The following is a 25,991-nucleotide window of genomic DNA, read 5'->3' on the forward strand; positions in this document are numbered from 1 at the left end:
AAATTACTTTGAATAAAAGTGATTGCCAAATGCAAATGTTATAAATGCATGCATTAGAAAGGACCTTTGAAAAAGTCCTAATATGTATAATTTATTCACAGATATGTACTTTTGATTCACCAATCTGTACCTCTGAGGTACTAATATGCATCATTTAGGTCCAAATTGTGTACTTTTTGAAAGGGTACTGCCCCAGTGACCTTCATTTCTGTACACAATATATCTTTATATACTAAAATATAGATATAAAAATATATAAATTGGGCCAGATTTCTTTTTTTTGTTTAAAAGAGCACAGTTTGTAATAAAGATAAGGATTAGATTGTAAACACTGTTCTGGCTTCTTGGGTTCAGTCGGAGATCTTGTCGTGCAGGCACACAGAGGCGGCCTTGTGTCTTCATTCTCTTTGTTCATGATACAGCAGAAACCTGTTGAATATTTCATGCCATGATCTCCCCCGTCTTGAGTTACACCTTCTCTCCGCTGTGAATAAGTCCAGTTGTAGGGAGAGTGGGGGAAAGACTCCGCCCACAGGTGTTCAGGTATGCCACGCCCCCTGTCCTGTGATCTATATGAAGGCACCGTTAGGTACAGAGTACAGCTAAACGCTCTTCACTCCAGACATTTCAGAAGTACTCGTCCACTGTACAGGCAACAGGTATGAACTGTTTTAACTTATACAATGACCACATATTAATCAACAGCGTTGTTTATACCAAATGTCTTTGAAATTCTACATGATTAATATACTAATGATAATTATACTATTTATATATAGAGAGATGTACATTGCAAGAATACAAATTTCTTGGGTGATTGTAGACCTTTTTGGACTAAGTAAGGTACACTGCCAGGAAAAATGGTCTCAAGCTAAACAAGTCCTAATATATATCATTAAGATATATACATTTGATACCAGTCTGTATCTTTGAGGTACTAATATGAACTCTTTGGTACTAACATCAACTCTTTAGGTGCAAAGATGTACTTTTTGAAAGGAACCACCCTAGTGACAGCTATAGGGACCTTTTTAATGACAGTGTTTTGGCCATAATTTATTTTAAAGATCTACCACATCCACAAACTAGTACTAGTTTGAAGTAAAATGTTTTAGATGACAGACCAGGGGCGTAGCACAGAATCCTGGTCCCTATGCAAAGATGGTGCGTGAGGAACCCTATCCACATAGTCAGAGCTTTTTTAATATTGGTGTATACATATGTATATTACTGTACATGTAAATGTAAACCAGCAGTATGATAAAAAGTATATGATGCATAGTATAACATAAATTGATATTTGCATAACTCATTACTCTAAATCATATTTAGGGATATGAAGGGGCACCTTAGTATCCCCTTAGACATAAATATAACAATATTTAATTTGAATAGTGTGTTTTCGTAACAGAAACATTGAGCTTTCTTGTCCAAAACTTTACAATATTACTGTAAAAAATTTAATTATGCAGCTGGTTGCCAGTAACTTACTGTAGAAGACAAAGACTGAAAATATTTCACGTTCATTTAACTTTGAACAAACTGTTGCCAGTATATAACATAAATGTAAAATCTACAGTAATTTCTGGCAACCAGCTGTCAGTAATAATGTATTTTCTACAGAATTTTTTACAGTGTATTGTAAAAATACAGTAAAATACTGTTACATGTATGTTGGATGCATTGCCTGCACTCTGAGCTTAACTTCTCTCAAACTTTATTTATCTCAGTATTGTTAACAAGAGAAGATGCAGTAATATTTTGAGATGGGCATGCTGCTTTACTCTTTTTGACTGTTTCTGGAACAGTGTTTAACGTCTTATATATAAATCATTTTTATTCATATATATTTTTTTCTAGTTTATCATCATCACGCCATACAGATATGACTAAATTTCATTGTATTATGATGACTGAACTGTTGAAATTAACATCTCTTAACTTTCGTGTTACTTCGGTATTTAGACGATCACATTAGCATTAAAACAACACATGTGTTGTTACTTTTATTTATTTTAACACAAAATCAACACAAGATGACACATAATCTGTTTAAATAACATGTTAAATAGCATAACACAAAAAATGTGTAAAAATTTCGTTTTAGAGTGTCATTTTCTTTTCTGGTTTCCTGATTTTTTGTTTGCACATCATATGCAGCGGGGTCACAACTTAAAATCAACACATTGAATTGACTCTGCTTCTCTCCGAAGAACAGTATTATTGTAAAATAATAAGCATAATTTCAAAATCTTTAAGGGCCCCTCACATGCCTTTTCAGCATTGTCTCCACGACAACAAACCTCACATTAGCATAAGGCGACTGGTGAACTGTTTGATGTGCCAACACAAAGCAACAATACATTCACCATTTACATATGCTTCGTATGATGCACTTAATACCTAACTGAAAAGAAAACATCAACAGGTTACAGATTGCACACAAGCATTTCAACCTGGAAGAATTCACCTCCATTTGTTTGATCAGTAACATGAATTCTGTCAAAATATTTTGCTCCACAACCAATTTAAAATACTTAATGTGTTTCTTCTAATTATTTGTATATGAGTACTGTATATACCTGTAAATATGTGACATAGTCTGTAAAAACCCGGGTTAAAATTTTAAAATATAATGATGAGATTAGGAGCTTGAGGGTTTTCATGGTCTTTCTCAGATAATATTAATTTCACAGAATGTTCTTTATATGATGTAGGAAGATTTTATTTAAAAAGCAAAAAATTGGTTTTCACAGACAGGATCATATTTGAGTTGGATTTCTGGTCCTATGTCACCATAAAGCCTCATTCAGTTCAGAGTCTTCTATAGTAGCAGGGCTGTCAGATGGTTATCACTTCATGACAGGAGATGAATTGATTATGAAGGTGTGAACTGACTCTCTTAAACAGACCTTGAGTTGAGAAGTCATTTCTTATGCAGGTTGGACATTTACTTCTAGTTGTTAAATCCAGCATAGAAGAGCAATAGAAAAGTCTGTTTGCACAGTGTTTAAACCTGAAGCCGCTTTTTCAATCTGTTGTCTTATGTACCATCACAGTCCAATCTAGAAATCTCCGATACAGCATTGCTTTTATTACTTGTGCAATCTCTTACATTTAAAAGAATATCTTTGTGAGACTCTTATCTATCAATGTCTTTCACAGAGACCATGTCATCTAGTTTCTCAGTACGGAGCTTGTCTCTGGGCCGGCAGCCCTCTTTCTCCAGCATGTCTCTGAGGGACAGCGGACGCGTTCGCTCTAAAGCCGCCGTCTCATTTGCTGCCTCCAAGCCCCTGTCCCGCTCTTCCTCCATGAGCTTGTCAGATCTGAACGGCTTGAGCAACCTGTCCCTCAACGGCCTGCACGGGAACAGCACCAATGAGAAAGAGGCCATGCAGAGCCTCAACACCCGCCTGGCCAACTACCTGGACAAGGTCCGATCTCTGGAGAAGTCCAACGCTGACCTGGAGCTAAGGATCAAGCAGCTGATGCTGGAGCGTGTGCCCAAAGGGCACGACGTCGACTCCATGTTGGCCCAAGCACATGCCGTGGAACAGGAAGTATGTGCTTAAAATCCCACAGACTATTGTTAAATGGTAGTATTGTTTAACTCAACCCATCCTCATCCCCATGGCGTCAATATTTGACGCACTTGACCATGCGTCAATATGTTACGCGGAGGGTATACCTTTCGCGTCATTTTTTGACGAACTGGGGACTTCAATACTATTACGTCCGTTGCATTCTCTTTCTTATTTTCTTACCATTTTCGCGTCAGTTTAGGGTTAGATTTACATAATGACATCCCTACCCAAACCTAACTCTAACCCCAACGCCAGGTGACAACTGTCGTACCTAACTCTAACCCCAACGCCAGGTGACAACTGTTTAATTTCGCGTACACTGTTTAATTTTGCGTAATCTAACCCTAAACCGACGCGAAAATGTTAAGAAAATAGGAAAGAGAATGCAACGGACGTAATAGTATTGAAGTCCCCAGTTCGGCAAAAAATGACGCGAAAGGTATACCCTCCGCGTAACATATTGACGCATGGTCAAGTGCGTCAAATATTGACGACATGGGATGAGGATGTGTAGTTTAACTGCGGCATATGTAAGGAATAATTGACGACGGGCCGTTGAATTATAAGAAAATAATGCACACGCAAGGTTGTAATGCGGCACGACGCGAAGTGGAAAAGATTGTAGGATTGAACTCAGGGAACACTCATACTGATAAAAAATGTATACCTTGTCATGCACTGTAAGTCGCTTTGGATAAAAATGTCGGCCAAAAGCGTAAATGTAAACGTATGTGCATATATTTTGCCATCTTATCATAAAGGAAACTTTTTATAGTCATGGAATATAAGTACACACACACCCTGAAACTCTAAGCAGCCATGTCCTTATGGGATGTACCTGTTAGAGTAAATGATTACCTCCTCTTAGACTAAACAGTTACCTTTTAACAGGAAAGTAATAGCAGGTAAAACAGGAAAAGGGAAAGTAACCAGTCCGTCGGAGAATATGCATAAAATGCTCCTGTAGTGGTCAAACCTCTGGATTTGTTTCCAAGGTACAAACCACCACGATCTTCAAACCACCACGAGTTCCCACGCTGGTTAGCAAAAGTGATCTTTCTGATGGTTAACAGAGATTGCTGTAAGTTCGGTTAGGTTATAGCCTAACCTAGATTGTTATTTTCCTATCACCGTTGTGCCAGTTGAGTAAAGCAACATGAGCAGGTTGCCCCATGCGTAGCGTCTTTGTAAGGGTGCCAACCAAATGTCTTCAATAATTAACTCCACTCTCACTGTGATTATTTGATTTGAGTTTTCAATCTATCAAGTAAATAAGGAAGAAAGACATATTTTTTACCATCTTCATCTATCATAGGTAAGGAAGAAAACCCTGGAGAATGCTCGCATCATGCTGGAAATTGATAACGCCAAGCTGGCTGCAGATGATTTCCGAATCAAGTAAGTGTGACGTTACAAAAAACCCATCTCCGAACATCGGCAGAGGAACTATAGTAGGTATAGACTCATGTGTTTGCTTATGTCCTAGATGGGAGACGGAGAGCGCCATGTGCCAGTCAGTGGAACGGGACTGCGTGGCCCTGAAGAAAGCCAAGTCTGATCATGACCAGATCATCGCCACACTTCGTGGTGATCTGGACAGCTTGAAAGAGGAGCTCTACTTCCTGAAGAAGAACCATGAGGAGGTCAGAGATCCACCTAACAAATGCAATGACTAATGCTTTATCTTACTGATGTTCCTCATTCCAACATTCCTTCAGTTCACAAACTAGCATGCAAGCCAAAGTTCAGTGGTTTCATAAATTCTTTGACATCAGTGAAAAACATTTGTTTGTATCAAGCAACCACAAAAGTTCAACTTTTGTGCACATAAGAACGCATAGAGTATCTGTGAAAAGCATCTCAAATCATTTGTTGTCTTTGACAGACAAGGGCTATGATCGGAGCCACTCGTAACTCAATCCTTACGGCTTCTTTGTATAATGTAATATAAGATGAGCTTCACAGCTACACTTCTGCAATAGAGTCAAACATATGTTAATTGTTATTTGCAGGCCAGAATGACCCTGCGTCCCAATCTGCGTCATACTATCCATCCAAAATAGTATTTAAAATTAGAATTAGCATGTTAAAAACGTTTCCATAAAGTTTCTGGATGGTCTACTGTTTAAGGTGAAATTTCGAAGTGTAGATCCATGGACACGCAAATGGCTGATATTCCCCACAACTCAAAGCGAAAGGGCGGAGTTTAGTTGCGCTACACAGAATTAACAAATTTAATAAATGATGCATCACTGAATTAATAAATTAAACTACATAGTAAACATTACATGACAAGTGTAAAGAAATGCTTGAATGCAAAGATGAGTTGTATTCTAATGTTTGAATTTCTTAAGAATCACAGCGTAATCCCCCAACAGTCGTTAACATTACAGGTTAACATAAGCCCAAGATGTTTTCATGTTTTATTCTACGACATTAAACAAAGCAGTAATACCACAGTCGTTATGTTTTAAAGCTTTAAAGTGTCTTTAAAAGGGCTGTTGTTTCATGGGACTACAAAGTTGTCATGGTTTTTAAACATAATCAGATCTCAAAAACGAGGCAACATGGAAATAATTTCCAACAAAGTTGTGTTCATCTGTAAAGATTATTTATTATTTGGAAAAAATGTGGTTTGGCTTAAAAAAAATATGTAATTCCTGCGGCACTCTATTATTCCAGCCTGATCTCACAAGAAATCGTACATATTTTACGAGTTGGCTATTCGTATCAATTCATACGAAGTTAATCATGCAAAATTGTGTGATTCTCATTAAAAAACAACAACGAAACCGAACCCCCTAACCCCGCACTTAACCCCAACGTCATAGGGGTCTAGGCAAATCGTACCAAAACTTACGAATGTGATTGTATGAATTAATACGAATAAGCCAACTCGTAAAATATATACGAATTCTCGTGAGATAGCATTGATTATTCAGGCAGCTTGCTATGACTATGTTGCAGGCTAAGCTAGCATGCTTTGCAAGATGCTGTTTTAGTTGTCTTGCCCACCATGACAGCAGTTGATTGGATAAAAAAATCCCCATAGAGGAAGATATAGTTTGCGATATTTTGCTATTAACTCTTTGTTCACCGTTCGTTGAAATATTAAGCAAACAACATGTACTTGAAATTGTATCAAATGTACATAGAAAATATGTAGAGCTTTAATTTTCTTTCGACAAACCACAAAGAAAAATAATTTTGATTTCGAGGGTAACTGCTGTATTGTTTTTTAAATAAGAAAAAGTCATTGTTAATATTCATGCAGGCACATTTTTTTTCAGGTGTATTTGGAGAATAACGGTGTGTTCATACTATGACTATATATTAGCGTCCATGCTAACAGACAATAATGCTAACATGTTCATTTTAAACTCACGCGTAGGGTTATACAGTCACAAAAATATCCGTTTTATGTTACTGTTCCTCGTCTCTTTATCCTTATAGCTGTGGTGGGAACTCCGCCATGGCCGCGGGAAGTGGGGGTGCTGCGGGTGCTGCAGCACCCCCTGTTGGCGAGAGGGAGATTTTTTAAGTAAAAATATTTTGCACAATTTATATATTACTTTTTATTTTAGGAAATTATTTTTGACACACGTAGGTTATTACGTGTATTTTGGATTTTAATTTCATTAGCCTACTGTCTGTGCCTACCCATCTCCGTGGCCTCATCCGAGCGCACTTTCTCTGCCTTGCGTCTATTGGTGACATGTACGCAGCACCATGAACCAGAAAAGACTCACACACCTTTCGCTGATGCATGCCCACACAGAAATTCTGAAATCCCTGGGCATTCGTCCCATAACTCATGAGAGACTGTGGACTCTATTATACAACCGGCGCAATGCGCGACGCGAGTGTCTTTTGCTAGAGTAGGGGAAGGAGCGCGTTGATAATATGCGTATAAGCTACAGTATTAACGTGATGACAACGCGGGTTTGCTTATCACATACATGGATGTGCAGCTTTTTAATTGCACAGGTAACCAGAAACTGACTAGCAAAATTTAGACAGCGTAATGATGATAGATCATGAGATATTATTTGATACACTAGTAAATGTGGATTAAGGATGTTTAAAATCTCTAGCCTGGTGGCAGGAGAAGGGTAACATTATATAGCCTATTGGCTATATGATTTCCATAGTATAGACGAACGGCAATAAACGTCTGCAATAAATATCCTCACAACAATATTATTTCTCAAAACTTTGACAAAAATTATTTTCAAAGGAACTGTATTCTTACAGTTATTCAAAGATGCACGCATTATTCCGCATATGATTTGAATATTAGACAAGAGTATTCATATAACGGCAATGAACATCTCATATGGCAATAAATATCCACATAGAATAACTTAACATAACAGCATAATAAAATTAATAAGCAGTCAAGGAAGCAGGATTGACATGTAAATTGTAATATTATTATTATTATTACCGGGAAAACAGCAATATTACTGAAATAAACTCTGAGGTCAGCTAAATGCGCCAAACACGCTTTTAACCGCACTCTAAATAAGCAATAAAAGTGGAAAAAACATTATCTCTTGACAAAATTATTTAAAGGAAATGTATTCTTACAGTTATTCAAAGATGCACAAATTATTCCATATAATATTTTCTGTTTAAGCGCACGTTCGTCTCTGGCCTCGCTTGCTCTGTTATGTAATAGCTGATTGACAGATGCGCGTCTCCGTCTTTCAAACAGGTATCATTATAACCTTTATAACATTAAACTTTATAGTTGCTTCCACTGTGTTTGTCTGATATGAATAACACACGTCGGCAAATTATTATTATTTGAAAATTGAAAATAATATTTATTTATTCTTTGCTAATTATTATCTTATTTGAATAGATTTTTATTGCTGGTTCCACAGACATCATTGTGTATTTTACAAAGTAAATGTAGGCTATTGTTATACCAGTGCTTATGTGTATTTAAATGTTTGAAATCTAAAATAAACATTATGAGGTTGAAAACACTGCATTGTGTTGATATATGACAGCGCTGAGCTCGTCCGGATCCAACCAACGCGAAAGACGTTTGAATCTGGCAGTAATGTCACTGAACATTCTAAATCCCATGGGGATAAGGTTAAATTATTAAGTTAAAAAAAATACAATAATAGTACTGTTTAGTGAAAAGATCGAAATAAAAATGTATTAGGTATGTTCCCAGCAAACACAGAACGTTCCCCCAACGTTAGTTTTTGGTTATATTTTGGTTATTTTTTTGGGAACCAAAAAATAACGTTCTGGGAACGTTATTTTTAGGTTTTATTTTTTGCAACCATAAAATAACGTTCCCATAACGTTGTAGGGTGGTTATTTTTAAATAACCTAAAAATAACTTATACAGAACGTTATTTTTTGGTTATTTTTTTGGAACCATAAAATAACGTTCCCATAACGTTGCAGGGTGGTTATTTTTAAAATAACCTAAAAATAACTTTTACAGAACGTTTTTTTTTGGTTCTTTTTTGGTTCTTTTTTGGGAACCATAAAATAACGTTCCCATAACGTTGCAGGGTGGTTATTTTTAAAATAACCTAAAAATAACTTATACAGAACGTTATTTTTTGGTTATTTTTTGGTTATTTTTTTGGAACCATAAAATAACGTTCCCATAACGTTGCAGGGTGGTTATTTTTAAAATAACCTAAAAATAACTTATACAGAACGTTATTTTTTGGTTCTTTTTTGGTTATTTTTTTGGAACCATAAAATAACGTTCCCATAACGTTGCAGGGTGGCTATTTTTAAAATAACCCAAAAATAACTTATACAGAACGTTATTTTTTGGTTATTTTTTGGTTTTCTGGAACCATAAAATAACCCAAAAATAACTTACACATAACGCTCTCCAATGGTCATTTTCTGGTTATGTGTTTTTTTTAGGAAATGAAGTGAATGCATAATTAAACCCATTATTCCTTTAGTGTGCACGTCTAATATGCGCGTGCTTGTCTGCACGAGCTTACCGCCTTCTTCACGAGTACCCGCTTTATCTTGTGCTCAGGAAAAGTCGTGAATTTAAAAAATAACGGTCCTTTCGTTTTTACCTCAGAGAATAACCTTATTTTAGCGGTTCTTTTGTTTCTTTCTTGATTTAGTAACTTAAATATGTGAGAAGAAATATATATACGAGTGATTTCCAATCGATTTGAGGAGAATTTTAGGAGAATATAATGTTAGAAACTTTTTATTGTTGTAAAAACGGATAGCCGACTAACTGTGGTAAGATCTTTTAACCTTAAGTGACTGATTTATTTCTCATTGCGTTTTAACTTCAGAGTATATCATTCTAGCGATTTCTTTTTTGTTTCTTCATTAGTAGCTTAAATATGTGAAAACGAAAATATATTTTAATTATTTCCATGAAGAGAATATGAAGTTAGAAGCTTTTGATTATTGTAAAAACTGAGAGAGAGATGCTGATTGTTGTTACTTAATAATGGAGAGGCGGCTGCTGTAAGGTCTGTTAAACTAAATTACATGTTTATATATTTTCAATAAATATCTGTTTTAACTCTTCTTTAGTGTGTTGAAGTCACTATTATATATTTGATAAAATATAATGTTATCTAAATACATAATATGTGATGTGTTGAGGTATTTTTATATAAAATAACCTGTGTTATATAATGGTATAATATTTTAATAGACATTTTTTCCAGTAATAGCATAATTTAATTATTATAGATTTTGTATTAAATAAATTATTTTATTCCTCCTTATACGGAAATGTGTTTTACTTAGTTTAGATAGATATGATAGATAAAAAACAACCAAAACACAGCATGGGATGTACTAATAGACGTGCCGTACTTTTGTAAGCCTTCACTTCTTCACTGAGGCTGGAGTCTTGCGCGCTCTGTCAGTGCGTGCACAGAGCCGCGGCAACGCGCCCTGGTGAGATAATTTTTCACTACATGTCAGCTGTGCATTTTCCAAGGTTTGTTTTTGGTTAGCCAGGAAAGTTTTCTTTACAGAAATAGAACGTTGTTTTTAGGTTATTTTAACGTTTTCCTAACGTTAGGAGAACGTTCTCCTAACGTTAGGAGAACGTTCTCCTAACGTTATTCTAACGTTCTCCTAACGTTAGTTTTTGGTTCTCAAAACGTTCCCCTAACGTTAGTTTTTGGTTCCCATAACGTTATTTTCCAAGGTTTGTTTTTGGTTAGCCAGGAAAGTTTTCTTTACAGAAATAGAACGTTATTTTTAGGTTATTTTAACGTTTTCCTAACGTTGGGAGAACGTTAGAATAACGTTATTCTGGCGTTCTCCTAACGTTATTCTAACGTTCTCCTAACGTTATTCTAACGTTCTCCTAACGTTATTCTAACGTTCTCCTAACGTTATTCTAACGTTCTCCTAACGTTAGGAAAACGCTAAAACAACCTAAAAATAACGTTCTATTTCTGTAAAGAAAACTTTCCTGGCTAACCAAAAACAAACCTTGGAAAATAACGTTATGGGAACCAAAAACTAACGTTAGGGGAACGTTCTGAGAACCAAAAACTAACGTTAGGGGAACGTTTTGGGAACCAAAAATTGTTAGCTGGGTTACTGTGAGAATGTTTTCAGCCAGCTTTTACCACTGTTAATCGACCTGTGATCCTTACTTAAAAACGAAAGTAAAATAATTTTGTCCGCATGGAGATTGAAAATTGTGAAGTTTAATTAATATTATTATGTATATGACAATAAAGTAGTGAAACTCAATGTATTTATTTTTAAAATGTATTTTAAATAGGCCTATAGGCTTACAGGTGTTTTTGGAAAAAAAAATCACAGCACCCCCTGTTCAAAATGACTTCCAGCGGCCCTGAACTCCGCTATATTTATAATTATATTTATAGTTATATTTAAAGCTATATTTATAGTTATCATTATCGTCCATTGTGTGAACAACACTTAAGACACACTCCAGTGATCGTATACAATGTCAGGAGTGTTTGTCTGTTTGTGCGAGTGGCTTTCGCGAGCAACGTGAGATCAACACTATTAAAAATTCATTGAGAAGAAGTTAATAATAAAGTAACTTCCACCTACCTTGTGCCACCACATTGTATCAAATTCCAAACATTCACTCCATACGACCTCGAAACCTCAAACACAAACCGCACCCCAATGTTCAAACACACAATGTACGCACTTTTAACTTGCTCAAACATGTTTAAATATCTCATTGGACAAACTGTTTTTGTTAATTCCAAACTAAAGTTTGTTTAGTCATTCAACATCAGTATCTTTCTTTACTGTCTCTATAGGAAATGGACAGCCTCAGGGCACGGATCGCTCAAGAGGAAGTTAATGTTGAGGTGGATGCGGCCCACGGCCCTGATCTCGGTACAATTATGTCTGAGCTCAGGACTCAGTACGAAGGCATTGTTCAGAAGAACAAGGAGGAGGCTGAGAGCTGGTACCGTAAGAAGGTCAGTTTCCTCAGGGGAACAGAATCAGAACCGTGATTTCCATTTAGAGTTCCCAAAACACTGATCACATTTCGCTTACAAAGTAAAGGTGCAATGTGGGATTTTTAAAAGGATCACTTGACAGAAATGCAATATAATATACATAACTATAGTATCAGTGGTGTATAAAGACCTTACTTAATGAACGATATGGTTTTTATTACCTTAAAATGAGTAGTTTTTGTCTACATATGCCGCAGGTCTCCTTACATGGAAGTCGCCGTCATGTTTCTATATTAGCCCTAAATGGACAAACTACACTAAAGAGTGCGTTTTTGTTGTCTCAGACGATGACGTGTTTGTCCAGCTACCGTAGCTTCACTATGCATTTGGAAAAAGAGGGCTGAGCCCTGGATAGAGCCGTTGGTCTCACTGCTAAATGCCGCTAAAAGTCCCACATTGCAAATTTTTGGTGTTGCCATGGTAATGCAATGATACCAGAAATTCCCAAATCACTTAAAAAACATAATTTGTTGAATATGGAACAATGTCAGGGTTTATGGTATAATAACATGGAATTGTATGGGTAGTTTTTGGACAATTCCATGCTATTAACATTGTTTTCTACTAAATTATTAAAGGTGCAGTGTGTAAATTTTAGCGGCATCTAGTGGTGAGGTTGCAAATTGCAACCAATGGCTCAGTTCACTGCTCACCCCTCGCTTTTGAAACACATAGAGAAGCTACGGTAGCCGCCACCAGACAAACATGCCATCATCGGAGACAACTTAGTAAAAACATTTTGTCCGTTAAGGGCTTCTGTAGAAAAATGGCGGCACAAAAGGCGACTTTCATGTAAGAGGGCCCTCGGTGTATGTAGATAAAAACGTCTCATTCTAAGGTAATAAACACATAATGGTTCATTATGAAAGGTCTTTATACACCCCTGATAATATAGTTTTGTATATTATTTTGCATTTCGGTCAAGAGATCCTTCTTAAAAATTACACACTGCACCTTTAAATAAAATGTTATTTATTTGACACTTTACAATATATAAAAATAACATGATGCATTACGCATGCCATGCTAATAAGTAATTATTTTTTAAAAATTTTAAATTATTTTTTTAAAATAATACCATGGTAGTCTACAGTACAAACATTTAAATAGGTTTATCTGAAATGAATTTAGGGTAACACTTTACTTGAAGAGATGTTCATAAGCCTGACATGACACCTTCATAATCATGACATGACATGAAGGAGAATTTATGACAACTGTCATTAGTTCAATTATGTAATTTCAATGCAAATATGCCATTGCTTGAGATGTCTTTGTTATGACAACTTGACATTACCAAGACAACATAACTGACCACTTTTTACCAGAGAAAAAAATTTAATTTGTCATTAAAATGTCATTAAGGGTTAATACTCTGTCAAATAGTTTTATAACAGCGTCATAAATATTCATCAGTTCATAGTGTTGTTTTTTTTAAAGTTTACTCCAAGTGTTTAACAAATAAAATAAACCATCCAGTAATAATAATAATAATAATTAAAATGGATAAAATTATATTTTATTGCATTGGAGATCGATTCACCTAAAATTAAATGAAAACAATACAATAATGGGTTAAGTCATGTTGGTTCCATATCACTGCAAAAATAGTTAATTACATTAAACTAATTAAATAAGATTTATGACAAGTTATGATGTGTTGGTTTATGTCAAGTTGTTGTCATAACAAAGACATTTAAACAATGTCATCTTTGCATTAAAAATGACATAATTGAACAAATGACACTTGTCATAAATTTGCATAAAATCTTCTTCATGTTCATGACGTGTCATTTTATGATTATGAAGGTGTCATGTCAGTCTTATAAACATGTTACTGAATTTAGTTATGTTATATATCAAATGCCATAACATCTGCTTTTAAGAAAATTAACCATAGTTTTAATGTAGTAAAAGTATAGAAAGATGGCAGATTGGTGGCCATTTCTATATCTGCAGTGTTTGTTAAACTAAATGCATAGTTAAACTATGGTTAATTTGTGGTTACCGCGGTTCTACTACAAATTAAACCAAACAAACATGGTTACCATTGTTAAACCGTGGTTATTTGATACCACTAAAGTAGTAGGCCCCCATGCACACATCCAAACACACTTTAGCAAGGGCTCAGTCACAGAAGTGCAAACTTTTTGGGAGAGAAAAAATAACAGTGTGCCGTTCTATTTACATTTAAGCTTATACCTCTACTGCATCACTAAAACTGTTTAAATAGGCTTTAATGACATTAAAAGGGATGCACTGAAGCTTTACAGGATGAACTGTATTGTGTGTTTTTGTCTGTTATGTGTTTCATGCCTCTACTGTATGTGTATGTATATAGCTGGAGACGGTGCAGACGCAGGTGCGGCAGAGCAATGAAGCCCTGAGAGGAGCTCAAAGTGAGCTCACCGAGAGACAACGCTTCATGCAGACCCTCGAAGTGGAATTGGAGAGCCTGCACAAACAGGTCAGACCCAGGCCAGGGAACCTTTTAAAGACCACTTCTGTTCCCTGAACTTCAAGCGCTGGCCAATGCTGATACAGTTCCAGCTTAACACTGCAATGTAAAACCCTGCCCTTTACATCTAGGTTATTTGATTGACCCGGGCCGTGAGTGCATAAGTACCTACTTCCATGAGTCAAATGTTAGTGGACACATAGGCATTGTCTGTTTTTAAATAACAGCTCATTGTCTGGTTAATGGCACCTTAAATAGGTCAGAAGCATTAAGACGTGAACTTGAAAGTATACCAAAGAGGTTTTTGTGCATCAGAACTTCCACTTCCACTTAGTTTTATGCTGGTACAGTGAATACATTTTGTATACTCGCATATTGTACGTAATACCTAATCAAACACACACACATGTGACCCATTATATGCATGCATCATTTAACAACATTAAAATAATTAGAGGTGTTTGAATACAGTATATGCACAGTTCGCCCAAAAATGAAACTTTCGATACAATGAAAGCATACAGTGGCCAGGGGCAGTTGGTCCAAATGAAATTCAGTCTGTTTTTCACACAAAGCTTGCATGAAACTTGAACTCTGAAGAACAGTAAGTCATGTGAACTACTGGCACTGGTCATTGCCTTAAAGGAACACTCCACTTTTTTTGAAAATATGCTCATTTTCTAGCTCCCCTGAAGTTAAACATTTGATTTTTACCATTTTGGAATCCATTCAACTGATCTCCGGGTCTGGCGGTACCACTTTTAGCATAGCTTAGCACAATCCATTGAATCTGATTAGACCATTAGCATCACGCCAAAAAACAACCAAAGAGTTTCGATATGTTTCCTATTTAAAACTGGCACAATGATATAACGTAATGCCTGAAAACAGTCCCCTGCTATTGAAAGATACTAAGGTAACTATTTTGGGCTGTTGTGTAATATCATTGCGGCTCCTGCAGCCATGTTACGACAGCAAAGTCCTTGATTATTATGCCAGAATGAAAGTAACCATATCTGTCTAGAAAATTGCAACTTTTAATTTTCCGTCGGTCTTAGAAGAAGAGTCTTACAGAAGAGTCAAGTTTTAAATAGGAAACATATTGAAACTCTTTGGTTATTTTTTAGCGCAATGCTAATGGTCTAATCAGATTTAATGGCTTATGCTAAGCTATGCTAAAAGTGGTACCGCCAGACCCGGAAATCAGCTTAATGGATTCCAAAACGGTAAAAATCACATGTTTAACTGTAGGGGAGCTGCAAAATGAGCATTATTTAAAAAAAAGTGGAGTGTCTCTTTAAACGGTAGAATGAACATACAGAAAAGCTGAAAATTTTTACTTTTACTGTTGTGTTTTTCATGTACAGAGACGACAAGGTTTTTAGAATTATCTCTGTTCACACAAATCCACAAAAACAAATAAAAACACTGTATTATGCATGCTAGGTCAGTATAGTTGCTGATGTCACAGATAAAATGACATCACCATATTCACAGTTTGTGTTATTGTAATTTACACAGAGATGATAAGTGTTGTTTTAAAAAAAACTTTTTTAAAGTTTGCTTTTTCAGGCCCCCAAAATGCCATTTTTGTGTAAATTAACAGCCAAAATGAATAAAAAGTTTCAGTTTTTAGCATGCGACCAGTGTTAAAAAGGAACTTATTTTATTTACACACTTCTCACCCTTTAAGTTACCAATGGCTGGCAGTTTAAACACATTTATGTGGAAAGTAAATAGGATCGACATATTGACATGGAATAGCCATGGCAAGTATTCACCAAACACACAGACAGGTGTGCGAATCCACATTTACATATTTTTTAGGATCTTTCCCTCTACCGGATGCAACAATTCCTCACAAACACATGGATAAAAATTGTGTGGCCTAACTGAAACAACATCGCAATTATTTGGCTGTACTGGTGTTTTTATTAAAGGCGGGGTGCATGATCTCTGAAAGCCAATGTTGACTTTTGAAATCACCTAATCAAACACGCCCCTACCCCAACAGAATCTGGACCTTCTTTTGATAGACCCGCCCCACATATACGCAACCCAGACAAGTGTGTTTTGGGACTCAGCCCGACTCCCCTTTCCAAAGTTTATTTATTTTTTAATCATGCACCCCACCTTTAATAGGAAAAGAGCGCAAAAAGACAGGAATTGAAGAGTGTGATAAACCAATGTTGCAACCCAGAGTCAAACCTGCACTACTGAGCACCAAAGGTCAATGTCAGGGCACATCTGTTAATGGCTAGGCCATGACTTCACCTAACAAATACCAGTTTTCAAACATCTCCCTCTCATTTAGGTGGCAGCACTGGAAGGTAACCTGGGTGAGACTGGGCAGAAGTACAGCATGGAGATGGAGCGACTGCAGGTTACCCTTGGTCAGCTGGAGGATAACCTGTCTCAGCTGCGCCTGGAAATGCAGCGCACCAAGACCGACTATGAGCAGCTCCTGCGCATCAAACAGAACCTGGAGATGGAGATTGCGACCTACAGGAGACTGCTGGAGGGAGAGGAGGCGTGAGTGCAAGGATTGCTAAGAGTTTATTAATCTATTAAACCCATTTGATGTATTTTTACAGTAGAACGCAAAAATATCACCACACAAGGCTCTATTTCAATCAATGACTGAAAAAGTAGATTAAAATACAATATATACAATATTAACATTCATTACATATGATTTCTACATATTATATCACTATTTCAGGTTTTCTGAAGTTATACAATAGCTTTGTTGAAACTGTTTCTGCACTGTAAACCCAAACAGTACAATGTACTCATTTAAAATGAGTGAACTGAACTCAAAACTGTGAAAAAGTTTATTGAACTTAAAAATTGTATGTGTTTTCAACAAGTTCGCCATTTTAAGTTCCACAAACTCAAATAAAATGAGTCAAAGAACTCAAAGAATTTATTTATTACTTCCAAACGGAGTAATTTCAATACCACTGCCTCATTGTAACAAACACTGCAAATAATTACAAACTTTTGGTGGTTGTGATGAGTTCAATTTGCCAGGTAAGCTAAGAAAGAGTCTGGCACTGCAAATTTACTTCAGTTTAAAGTTAAATCAACACGATTGGTTGAGGAGGTTCCAGTTCCCAGCATGCTTTGCATGAGCCTGCAATACGAGAGCATTTTTTGAAATTAAGTGCTGTTTTATGTGTTTTTTAGTAAAGAGAAAGACTCAATAGTGTTAAACATTTATTTATGTTGGAGATTTAAAAGAGTTTGCTATTTTTTAGTTTTGTGCTTACCATTGTTCAGAAGTGTAGTGCCTGTGCTCAGGCTGTAGATCGGATATATGCAGAGGTGTAAAGAGTAGCTGAAAGCCATACTTGAGTAAAAGTACAAATTCCTTACTGTAAAAATTACTCCACTACAAGTTACAAGTTACCAATTTAAATACGACTTGAGTAAAAGTATTAAAGTAACCCAATTTAAAAGTACTCAAGTATTTTTACTCGTACTGAATGTTGGCTCAAAGATGCACTAGTCCTCAACACAAAGAGACATTGTAGATCTGGGCAGTGAAAACTAAGAAAGTTTATTTATGAGGTTTTATTTCCTAATATAGAAAAGAAATCAAACTCCTCAAAATTTTGACCTGGCAGAACAAACACAGATTAAACATAGTCGTAGTCTTTTGACAAAAATTTAATTAAGTTTTAGTCATATTTTTGTCATCTGAATTGATTTAGTTTTAGTCTAATTTTATTCAACTAAATGCCATGAGATTTTAGTCTAGAAATCTACATTCAATTTAATTTAAACCCATTTAATTTTAGTGTCATTGTGTACTTGAATGTGCCATGCTGAAAAATATATAGCCTAACTTTGTGATATAAATATATGGTAACACTTTACAATAAGGTTCATTAGTTAACATTAGTTAGCTACATTACTCAACATGAACTAATAATGAACTGCACTTATACAGCATTTATTCATCTTTGTTAATGTTAATTTCAACAATTACTAATACTTTATTAAAATCTTGTTAACATTACCAAATATTCTTATATAGGCCTATCCTAAAAAAGATATATTTTTAATATTTAAAAAATTCCTGTAAACCAGTGGCGGATGCAGAACGTGACATATGGGTGTGGGCATGGATTAAGTCCGGGTGGGCCTGAATCTATGGGTGTCACTTTTGAATAAGAAACTATAACAAGTCTATAAAATTCGTCAAAACTTCAGAACACTAATTTAAACAGCATACACACACACCCGAACTGCACGTCACATTTTTGACATTATTGATACTTTAAATTGTAATGCAACGTGACATTTATTAAGCCTTTTTGGTAAAAAAAATATTGGGCTCTCATAGCCTACAAAAAAGAACCTGCACACAGTGACAGGAAATATAAATGAACCCAAAAAAACCTTATACTTTTTTAAATAACCTATTAAAGTGTTTAAATAAATACGGCTACTAAATGCTTAAAATTAAGCTTCTAACATCATATTCTCTTCATGCAAATCACTAAAAATATATTTTCGTTCTCACATATTTAAGTTAACTTACTAAATAAAGAAAGAAAAAGGGAATTGCTAGAATAATGTTAGACTCTGGGGTTAAACGAAATGACAAATAAATAAACATTTAATATACTTTTTGATGAGCACAAGAGCAAGCCTACTCGTGAAGAGCGGAGCCGAGGAGCGCGCATATCAGACGTGAACGAAAGGAATAATGGATTTAATGCTTTCACTTCATTTCCTGACAGTTTCACTTGTTAGTGAGGATAGTAATGGCTAACAAGATGACGCCGAATTACATACAACATAATTACCTAACTAAATCTGAGAGAATGCGAACACATTACAATATTTTTTCCTCCGCCCGACGGCCAAGGCGCATCATTTTTTTTAGCCCGACAGGAATTCGCCATAACCCGTAATGGACGTCGGGCAAGCGATTTTGCGAGGTTTGTTTTGAAGAAAGACTTTCTTTAAAGTGAATTTCATTTTGTATAAATTGTATCTTAATATTAATCAATGTTTGATCAAACAATTGCCTCGATTTAATAAATAAGAAGCAAACCAAGAACGTCTGTGGTGTGGATTGAAGTGAACCCACTATATTTCCGCAGCCTACACGTCTTTCTGCTTTAATGCATTTCTTAAATTAATGTCTCAATTACACAGTAGGCTTATAGGTTGTTATGATAGGCTATTTGTTGCTTAAAAGCAATAGGCTATATTGTATAAAGTGTAGCAATAAACGTGGCGTGACTTATAGTGCTGCTATATCGCTATATCAAACAACATCACTGTGATCAGATGTTTTCTTTCTATTTTTTACCCCGCTGTCATATTTGTTGTGTGTTTATGTTATTGAGAGGAAAGCGCGCAGCACATATTTATAACGTGTTGTTATTCAAAATACGTTTTCTACTTGCTTGCAAAAAAAGTTCTCAAAGTGAGCATGGCTGAAAGCTGTTCGGGAATATTTCATTATAACGCAACATTCAACTGCTTTAATAGTTTTTAAATAGTTATCAGGCTTACTTATAATTTTACTGTTTTTAACATAACATGCAATAGATAAATTACACCACATAAAGTAGTATACATGTCTAACTATACAGAGTAGTATTTTTTACATTTCTGATTGGGCGGGCCAGCTGTCAATCTGGGCGGGCCCCGCCCATAGCTCCGCGCCTGCTGTAAACTAAAATTACACTAACAGAAATATGATAATGCATATTAAAAACGTGAAGTTGTTCATTTGAAAGATTAATTGTAAACACATGTAGTACGTAACACCACTATCTCACATTAAGTGCACTACATTTCTTCCGTCATGCATCCCTCTTTACAGTAAATACATTACAGCATACTTGATTAAATGTGAGGACAGTGAAATTGTACACTTATTATCAATCTTATAATGTACTTAAGTTACTCGGGCAATCAGTACAGGACCTCGCTGGTTTACTTATATAGTAAGTTATATCAAGTTATGTAACCAGCTCAGGTTAGCTGATACAGTAGCGTCAGAGTATATAAACATTTGTGCTTGCCTTTGAGTTGCGGGATGACCCTCCGGCAATCGCGCATCACTTTTGTTTTGATTGTAGCATCACATGTTTAACAAAGGGTCCCTTGACAGAAGCAAATGTGATATGCATCCATATGTTTGCTCTTTATCTCTTCTCTCAGACCAGACGCGAACTTTTCTCTACAGTTTATGACATACGCAGCACGCAGATGTCCCGCTACGGTGGCTCAACGCAAGCCATTCAGCGTTTGACATCAAAGTACCGCGAGACCAGACTTCTCCATATGCATTTGATTCGGTCTCGCAGTACTTTGATTTCATACGATTGCTCTGCGCAGCGCCAAATGAAGTCCCTCAGTTGTGTGTGTGCGTGTAACCTCGCGACCACAGATTCTATCCATCATCACCCTCTGACACTTTCGTCTCGTTTTTATTTGACGAATAAACAATGTAGCGAGTAACGTTAAGTGTCATTTCAAATGTAGTGGAGTAAAGAGTACAAATACCCAATCAAAAATGTAATTGAGTAGAGAGTAAAAGTTGCCTATATTTTTGATACTCAGTACAAGTACAAAGTAGCCCAAAAAATACTTAAGTACAGTAACGAAGTACATTTACTCGAGTACTTTACACCTCTGGATATATGTTGCTTCATCATATAAACTATGACTGTGTGAAAGTCTGCACTGAGTTCAGTCTCAACACACTTTCACTGGTCTTAAGTTTTCATGAGTCACATGATCTGTTTCTGTGACTTGTGACCAAAATATATTGGTAAAAAGAGGTTTTAAGTACGGAATACAAAAAATATATATGTTAAACAGTCCTTATAATAAACAGTAGTTTTATGTTTATTGTACTTAAAGATTTAATAAAATGAAGCATAAACTTTTAAATTTGGGTTAACTGAAATTTTTTAAGTTATCTTTACTTAAAATGTTTGATGTTGGTTTACTTAAAAAAAATGTATGTAATCCAATTCAACAAAATTTTTGAGTACTCTGAACTTGTTGGGTTTTACAGTGTGTCTAAAGGCTTCGGAAAACTTGTAATATACAGTAGTTATCGGGATTACTTTAATGGTTTTGTCATGCTTGACAGATGTTTCGTCGCAATGTTTTCATACTTATCCTTATGTAAAGTATCAGTCAAATGGTGTGGTTTAATCACTGTGGTGAAATAATTATTTATAAACTTACATCATGTTTTGTTTTATTCTGAAGGGTTAAAGAGAAGCCTCTACCACCCAAGAGTGAGTATTTATCTATAAACAATATGCTGTTATAATGTCACTTGTTACATTCAGTAAACACTAGAACAAATTTGAACTAAGTTATCTTGCATGTTGTATTCTGCAAATATTAGAAGGGAATTTGCATAAATCAATAAAACAAAACCTCAATAAATGTACGCACACATACAACCAAACATTGCATAGTTAAAAATAAACATTAAAATAAACATAATGATTCCAATTCAAGCGTCCTCTCACGATGGTACCTGGTGCCAATCTTCTGTTGAGGTTTACTGTGAGTTTATTAGGGAATTTCTTCCTAAACCATACAGACAGAACTTAATTTTAATACAAGTTAACCGTCTTTTACTGAGTAAAATTAATTAATTCCAGTCATTACATTGGAGTGGTGGTCTTGCAATAGTGCTGATATCTCATATAAAAGCGCTGGAATTATTCTTCTCCTGGCAAGATACATTTTCAATGTTTAATTGTTAAAAATCCAAAATATTGCAAAAATTAAACTTACCTTATTCTCATTTTCCAGCTCCCCTCGAGTTAAACATTTGATTTTTACCGTTTTAGAATCCATTCAGCCGATCTACAGGTCTGGCGCTACCACTTTTAGTATAGCTTAGCATAATCCATTGAATCTGATTAGACCATTAGCATCACGCTAAAAAATAACCAAAGAGTTTGGATATTTTATTATTTTAAACTTGACTCTTCTGTATAGTTACATTGTGTACTAAGACCGACATAAAATTAAAAGTTGCGATTTTCTAGGCAGATATGGTTAGGACTAAACTCTTATTCTGGCGTAATAATTAAGGACTTTGCTGCTGTAACATGGCTGCAGAAGGCGCAATGATATTATGCAGCAGCCAAAAATAGTCCCTTAGAAACTTTCAATGGCAGGGGACTATTTTCGGGCAGTACGTAATATCATCCATGTTGTACAGTCATGTTGTATGATTTGCTTTTGCCCCAGTAACGCTGGGGTTAGGGGCAGGGTTTATTGTTTTTTATGATAATCATATGTTTTTGTACGATTCACTTTATACGAATTAGCCAGTTCCTAAAATATTTACGCTTTCTTGTAAGATCAATACTATAATACTTTAAATGTTTGTCTTCAAAACCAAAGCTGCATTAATTTTGGTTTCAGAAACATTGCCATACCTGTATATTATTTTCCGCATTTAAGAAAAAATCTTGGGAAATTATTGTTAAAGTAAACACGGCATAGCTTTTTATTGCTAATGATCGACAAGACGTTTTTGAATATTAGTGCACGATCCTGATGCATAACTGTACTTGATAAAGCTTCATTAAATTTACATTTACGCACTAGGTAGACAATGTAGCATGCATTTTTTGTTGGTACGTGTGTATTCCCTGGGTTTGAACCCATGCCCCTCTGCACTGCTATCACAATACTTCACCACTAAACTATACAGGACCACTTCATCCGAGTTTCAGGAATGTTTACCATACTGGGAGTAAATTTGCCTTCTCACCTGAGTGCTAAACAGGCTGTACGATAGCCAAAGACTAATGACATATTAAACACAGCCAAACACAGTAACCGTCCATAACACAACAGTCCATAGCAACACAGATTTTACAGTACATGTGTGAGAATGTAGTCTATATGTTTGATTGAAAGGAAACACATCTCCCTCTCTCTTTCTTTCTGCAGAGGAGCCTGACGTTCGTACCCGTAAGATAGTAAAGGTGGTAACACAAACCATGATCAATGGTAAAGTGGTGGATGAATCCAGTGAAGTCGAACAGATTGAAGAGTCAAAGAAGTAAAAGAAGAACAAAACCACCTGTGTGATTTCCTATAAAAGCCTCTATTGTCCATTTAGGAGCCCCATTACCCTGGGCCCCCAGAGGCCCGTGAATAACACCAATTTTTGTTTCACTCACAGTCTTTCAAAGAGATCGACTTTCGTTCCTCAAACAACAAAGAGCTAAAATTACCAAGGAAAACCATCAGATCCGAAGAGAAAACAAACGTTCTTGTTATTTCATTTTAGCCACTTAACCTTTTTTTCTTCTTGCATGCATATTTATTTCTGTTAGGATATAGAGTTTAGGGTGCAGAAGTATTAAATTACTTACTAATACTTAGCTAAATGAATTTATTCAAGTTTTTGAGACATTTCATCTATTGGTCTGTAATTGTAACAAAATAAACGATTACATGCAAACTGTGTCTGTATGCTTAATAGTGGGGCAGAAAGTTTTTACACTTGAATGTGTGAATATCAGAGCATTAAGAACACAATGTTTTACCAATTGCAAATAAATAAGGATAGAGATTTTCTCATACTTTTAACCAACTGGTCTTACTGTGTGAAGTCAATGTCTGTCAAGTTCACACAGATGTCTTAGCAGTGTAGTCACAGGTGTACAGTACAGTAGGCTAATTCATGCATATTCCAAAACCTTTAGGAAACAAATGAAATACTCTTTAATTTTGAACAATATATGTTGTTTTATCATCTGAAACCCAACAGATGTTTTATTGTAAAATGTGTGTTTGGTGCCATCTTTAAAATAAATGTCTCTTGTTAAACAATTCAAAGACTTTACAAGACTTTTTAAGAGTTTCACAACATATGTAGAACACCATATACTGGTAGGTCTACATTTATACCCAAGTATTGTTTTTTTAAGTTTCATATGCTCAAATTTAAGATAATCAGCGGGTGTCTATGAGTTTTATTAAAGAAACAAGACTGTATGGCCTATACCACAGTACAGTGAGCTCATTTGATTTGTTGGCCAGTAAATGAATCACCTGATATGCTGATTTGGACTGAAGCAGGATTTGGCATTTGGGTCAATAGCAATCTGACCTAATTTCTGCGCTGATCTGGCAGTCATCATGAGAAGATGACCCTAACACTCCCTGAGAAACCTTCCAAATTCAGAAGGATTTGGTGAAAACATCGGATGGTAGCATTGAATGTCTTGCCCCATAGATCAGAGATAGTGTTTGTTTGTAAATGAATGCTAGGGTATTTTTTATGTTTATTACAAAATAATTGTAATTTTTGGGTGAACTATAAATGTGATGCGGTCAAAAATTTGGGTGCACCTAACTTTTGTGCTGGTGCACCTAAGTGCAAAAAGTTAGTTTAGAGCCCTGTTACTTCATAATTGTTACACATGTTTTATGATTAGATATATTTCATATCATGATAGGTGCAAAATACAACAAGTAACCTGAATTAGACATGCATTTAATAGGCAAAACAGCAAATAAATATCCACTTTCATTTTAAACCATAATAACCATTTAAATAATGCTGGTCTCTGTTACTGTTATACAATATGTGATTTTCATAAGTAAGCACGTGGAACATGGGCATGAGTGAGATAAACAACATTTCACAAAGACATTTCATCACCAAAGGCATGAGGTAGGTTCATTCCTACACTGAAAGGGGACTCTATGGAAACCAATCAGGGCAATTATTGAAAGAAGCCTTTCGTTTTCTTTTGAAGAATCGTCCATTCTTTCGTGGTAACGTGATTCTTTGAGCGGGGATTTGTAGGAATACAACGGGCATAAGACGTTTCCTGCTACACCCTGAACCTTAAACATACTTGAAAATCAATTTGCACATTTGTCATACCCCTGCCCCTTTATTATTGATGAAAGGCTTTATGAATGTGATACTGATCCTTTTTTGTACTGTATATGTTTTTGTACAGTGTTGCTTAGACTGATGTTACAATATGCCAAAGGTAACACATGAATTCTGAAGTCATATGTTGGTGTCTGTATATTGGACAAGTGCAGTTATGCTGAATAATTGTAATTATGTAATTATAGACTTCATCTCCTTCTGAATTTGGTCCAGCAATTTCTTTAAGGATACATAATGTTGCACAGAGATAACAGCATCCCATCCTCAACTGTATTACATACGTTTTCATGAAACATTTAATCAAAAGTGGTGTGGTGTCCCCCAAGGCTCAATCTTCAGACCTATCCTGTTGTAGGAAACTAAATTTTATAATTTCCTATTATATCCATGAACCCAGATTCACCAAGCAACTAACTATTAGCTGTAAGAGAATGTCTTTCAAATAAATAAAACAAAAATGAGGTCATTGGTTTTTCTTGTATAAATAACATTGGTGAGCACCTACAATGACTTGTCATGTCAAG

At 35.6% G+C, this 25,991-nt stretch overlaps 1 protein-coding gene and 1 long non-coding RNA gene across 2 annotated transcripts; one reads left to right on the forward strand and one right to left on the reverse strand.

The window, feature by feature from the left end:
- Positions 1 to 521: 521 nt before the first annotated feature.
- LOC129447329 (keratin, type I cytoskeletal 18) lies at positions 522 to 24,018 on the forward strand. Its single transcript, XM_055209016.2, has 9 exons — positions 522 to 659; positions 3,166 to 3,563; positions 4,903 to 4,985; positions 5,074 to 5,230; positions 11,873 to 12,037; positions 14,421 to 14,546; positions 16,852 to 17,069; positions 21,789 to 21,817; positions 23,502 to 24,018. The coding sequence occupies exons 2-9, from the start codon at positions 3,171 to 3,173 to the stop codon at positions 23,615 to 23,617; spliced, it is 1,287 nt and encodes a 428-aa protein (XP_055064991.1). The 5' UTR covers positions 522 to 659; positions 3,166 to 3,170; the 3' UTR covers positions 23,618 to 24,018.
- On the reverse strand, positions 8,863 to 9,696 carry LOC141369032 (uncharacterized). The gene is made up of 2 exons (XR_012372525.1): positions 9,149 to 9,696; positions 8,863 to 8,939 (listed from the first exon to the last, which is right to left on the reverse strand). It is a non-coding gene; the product is annotated as an uncharacterized lncRNA (long non-coding RNA).
- Positions 24,019 to 25,991: the final 1,973 nt, after the last annotated feature.

Source organism: Misgurnus anguillicaudatus, chromosome 12 (assembly GCF_027580225.2).
Source record: "Misgurnus anguillicaudatus chromosome 12, ASM2758022v2, whole genome shotgun sequence".
Classification (NCBI taxonomy): domain Eukaryota; kingdom Metazoa; phylum Chordata; class Actinopteri; order Cypriniformes; family Cobitidae; genus Misgurnus; species Misgurnus anguillicaudatus.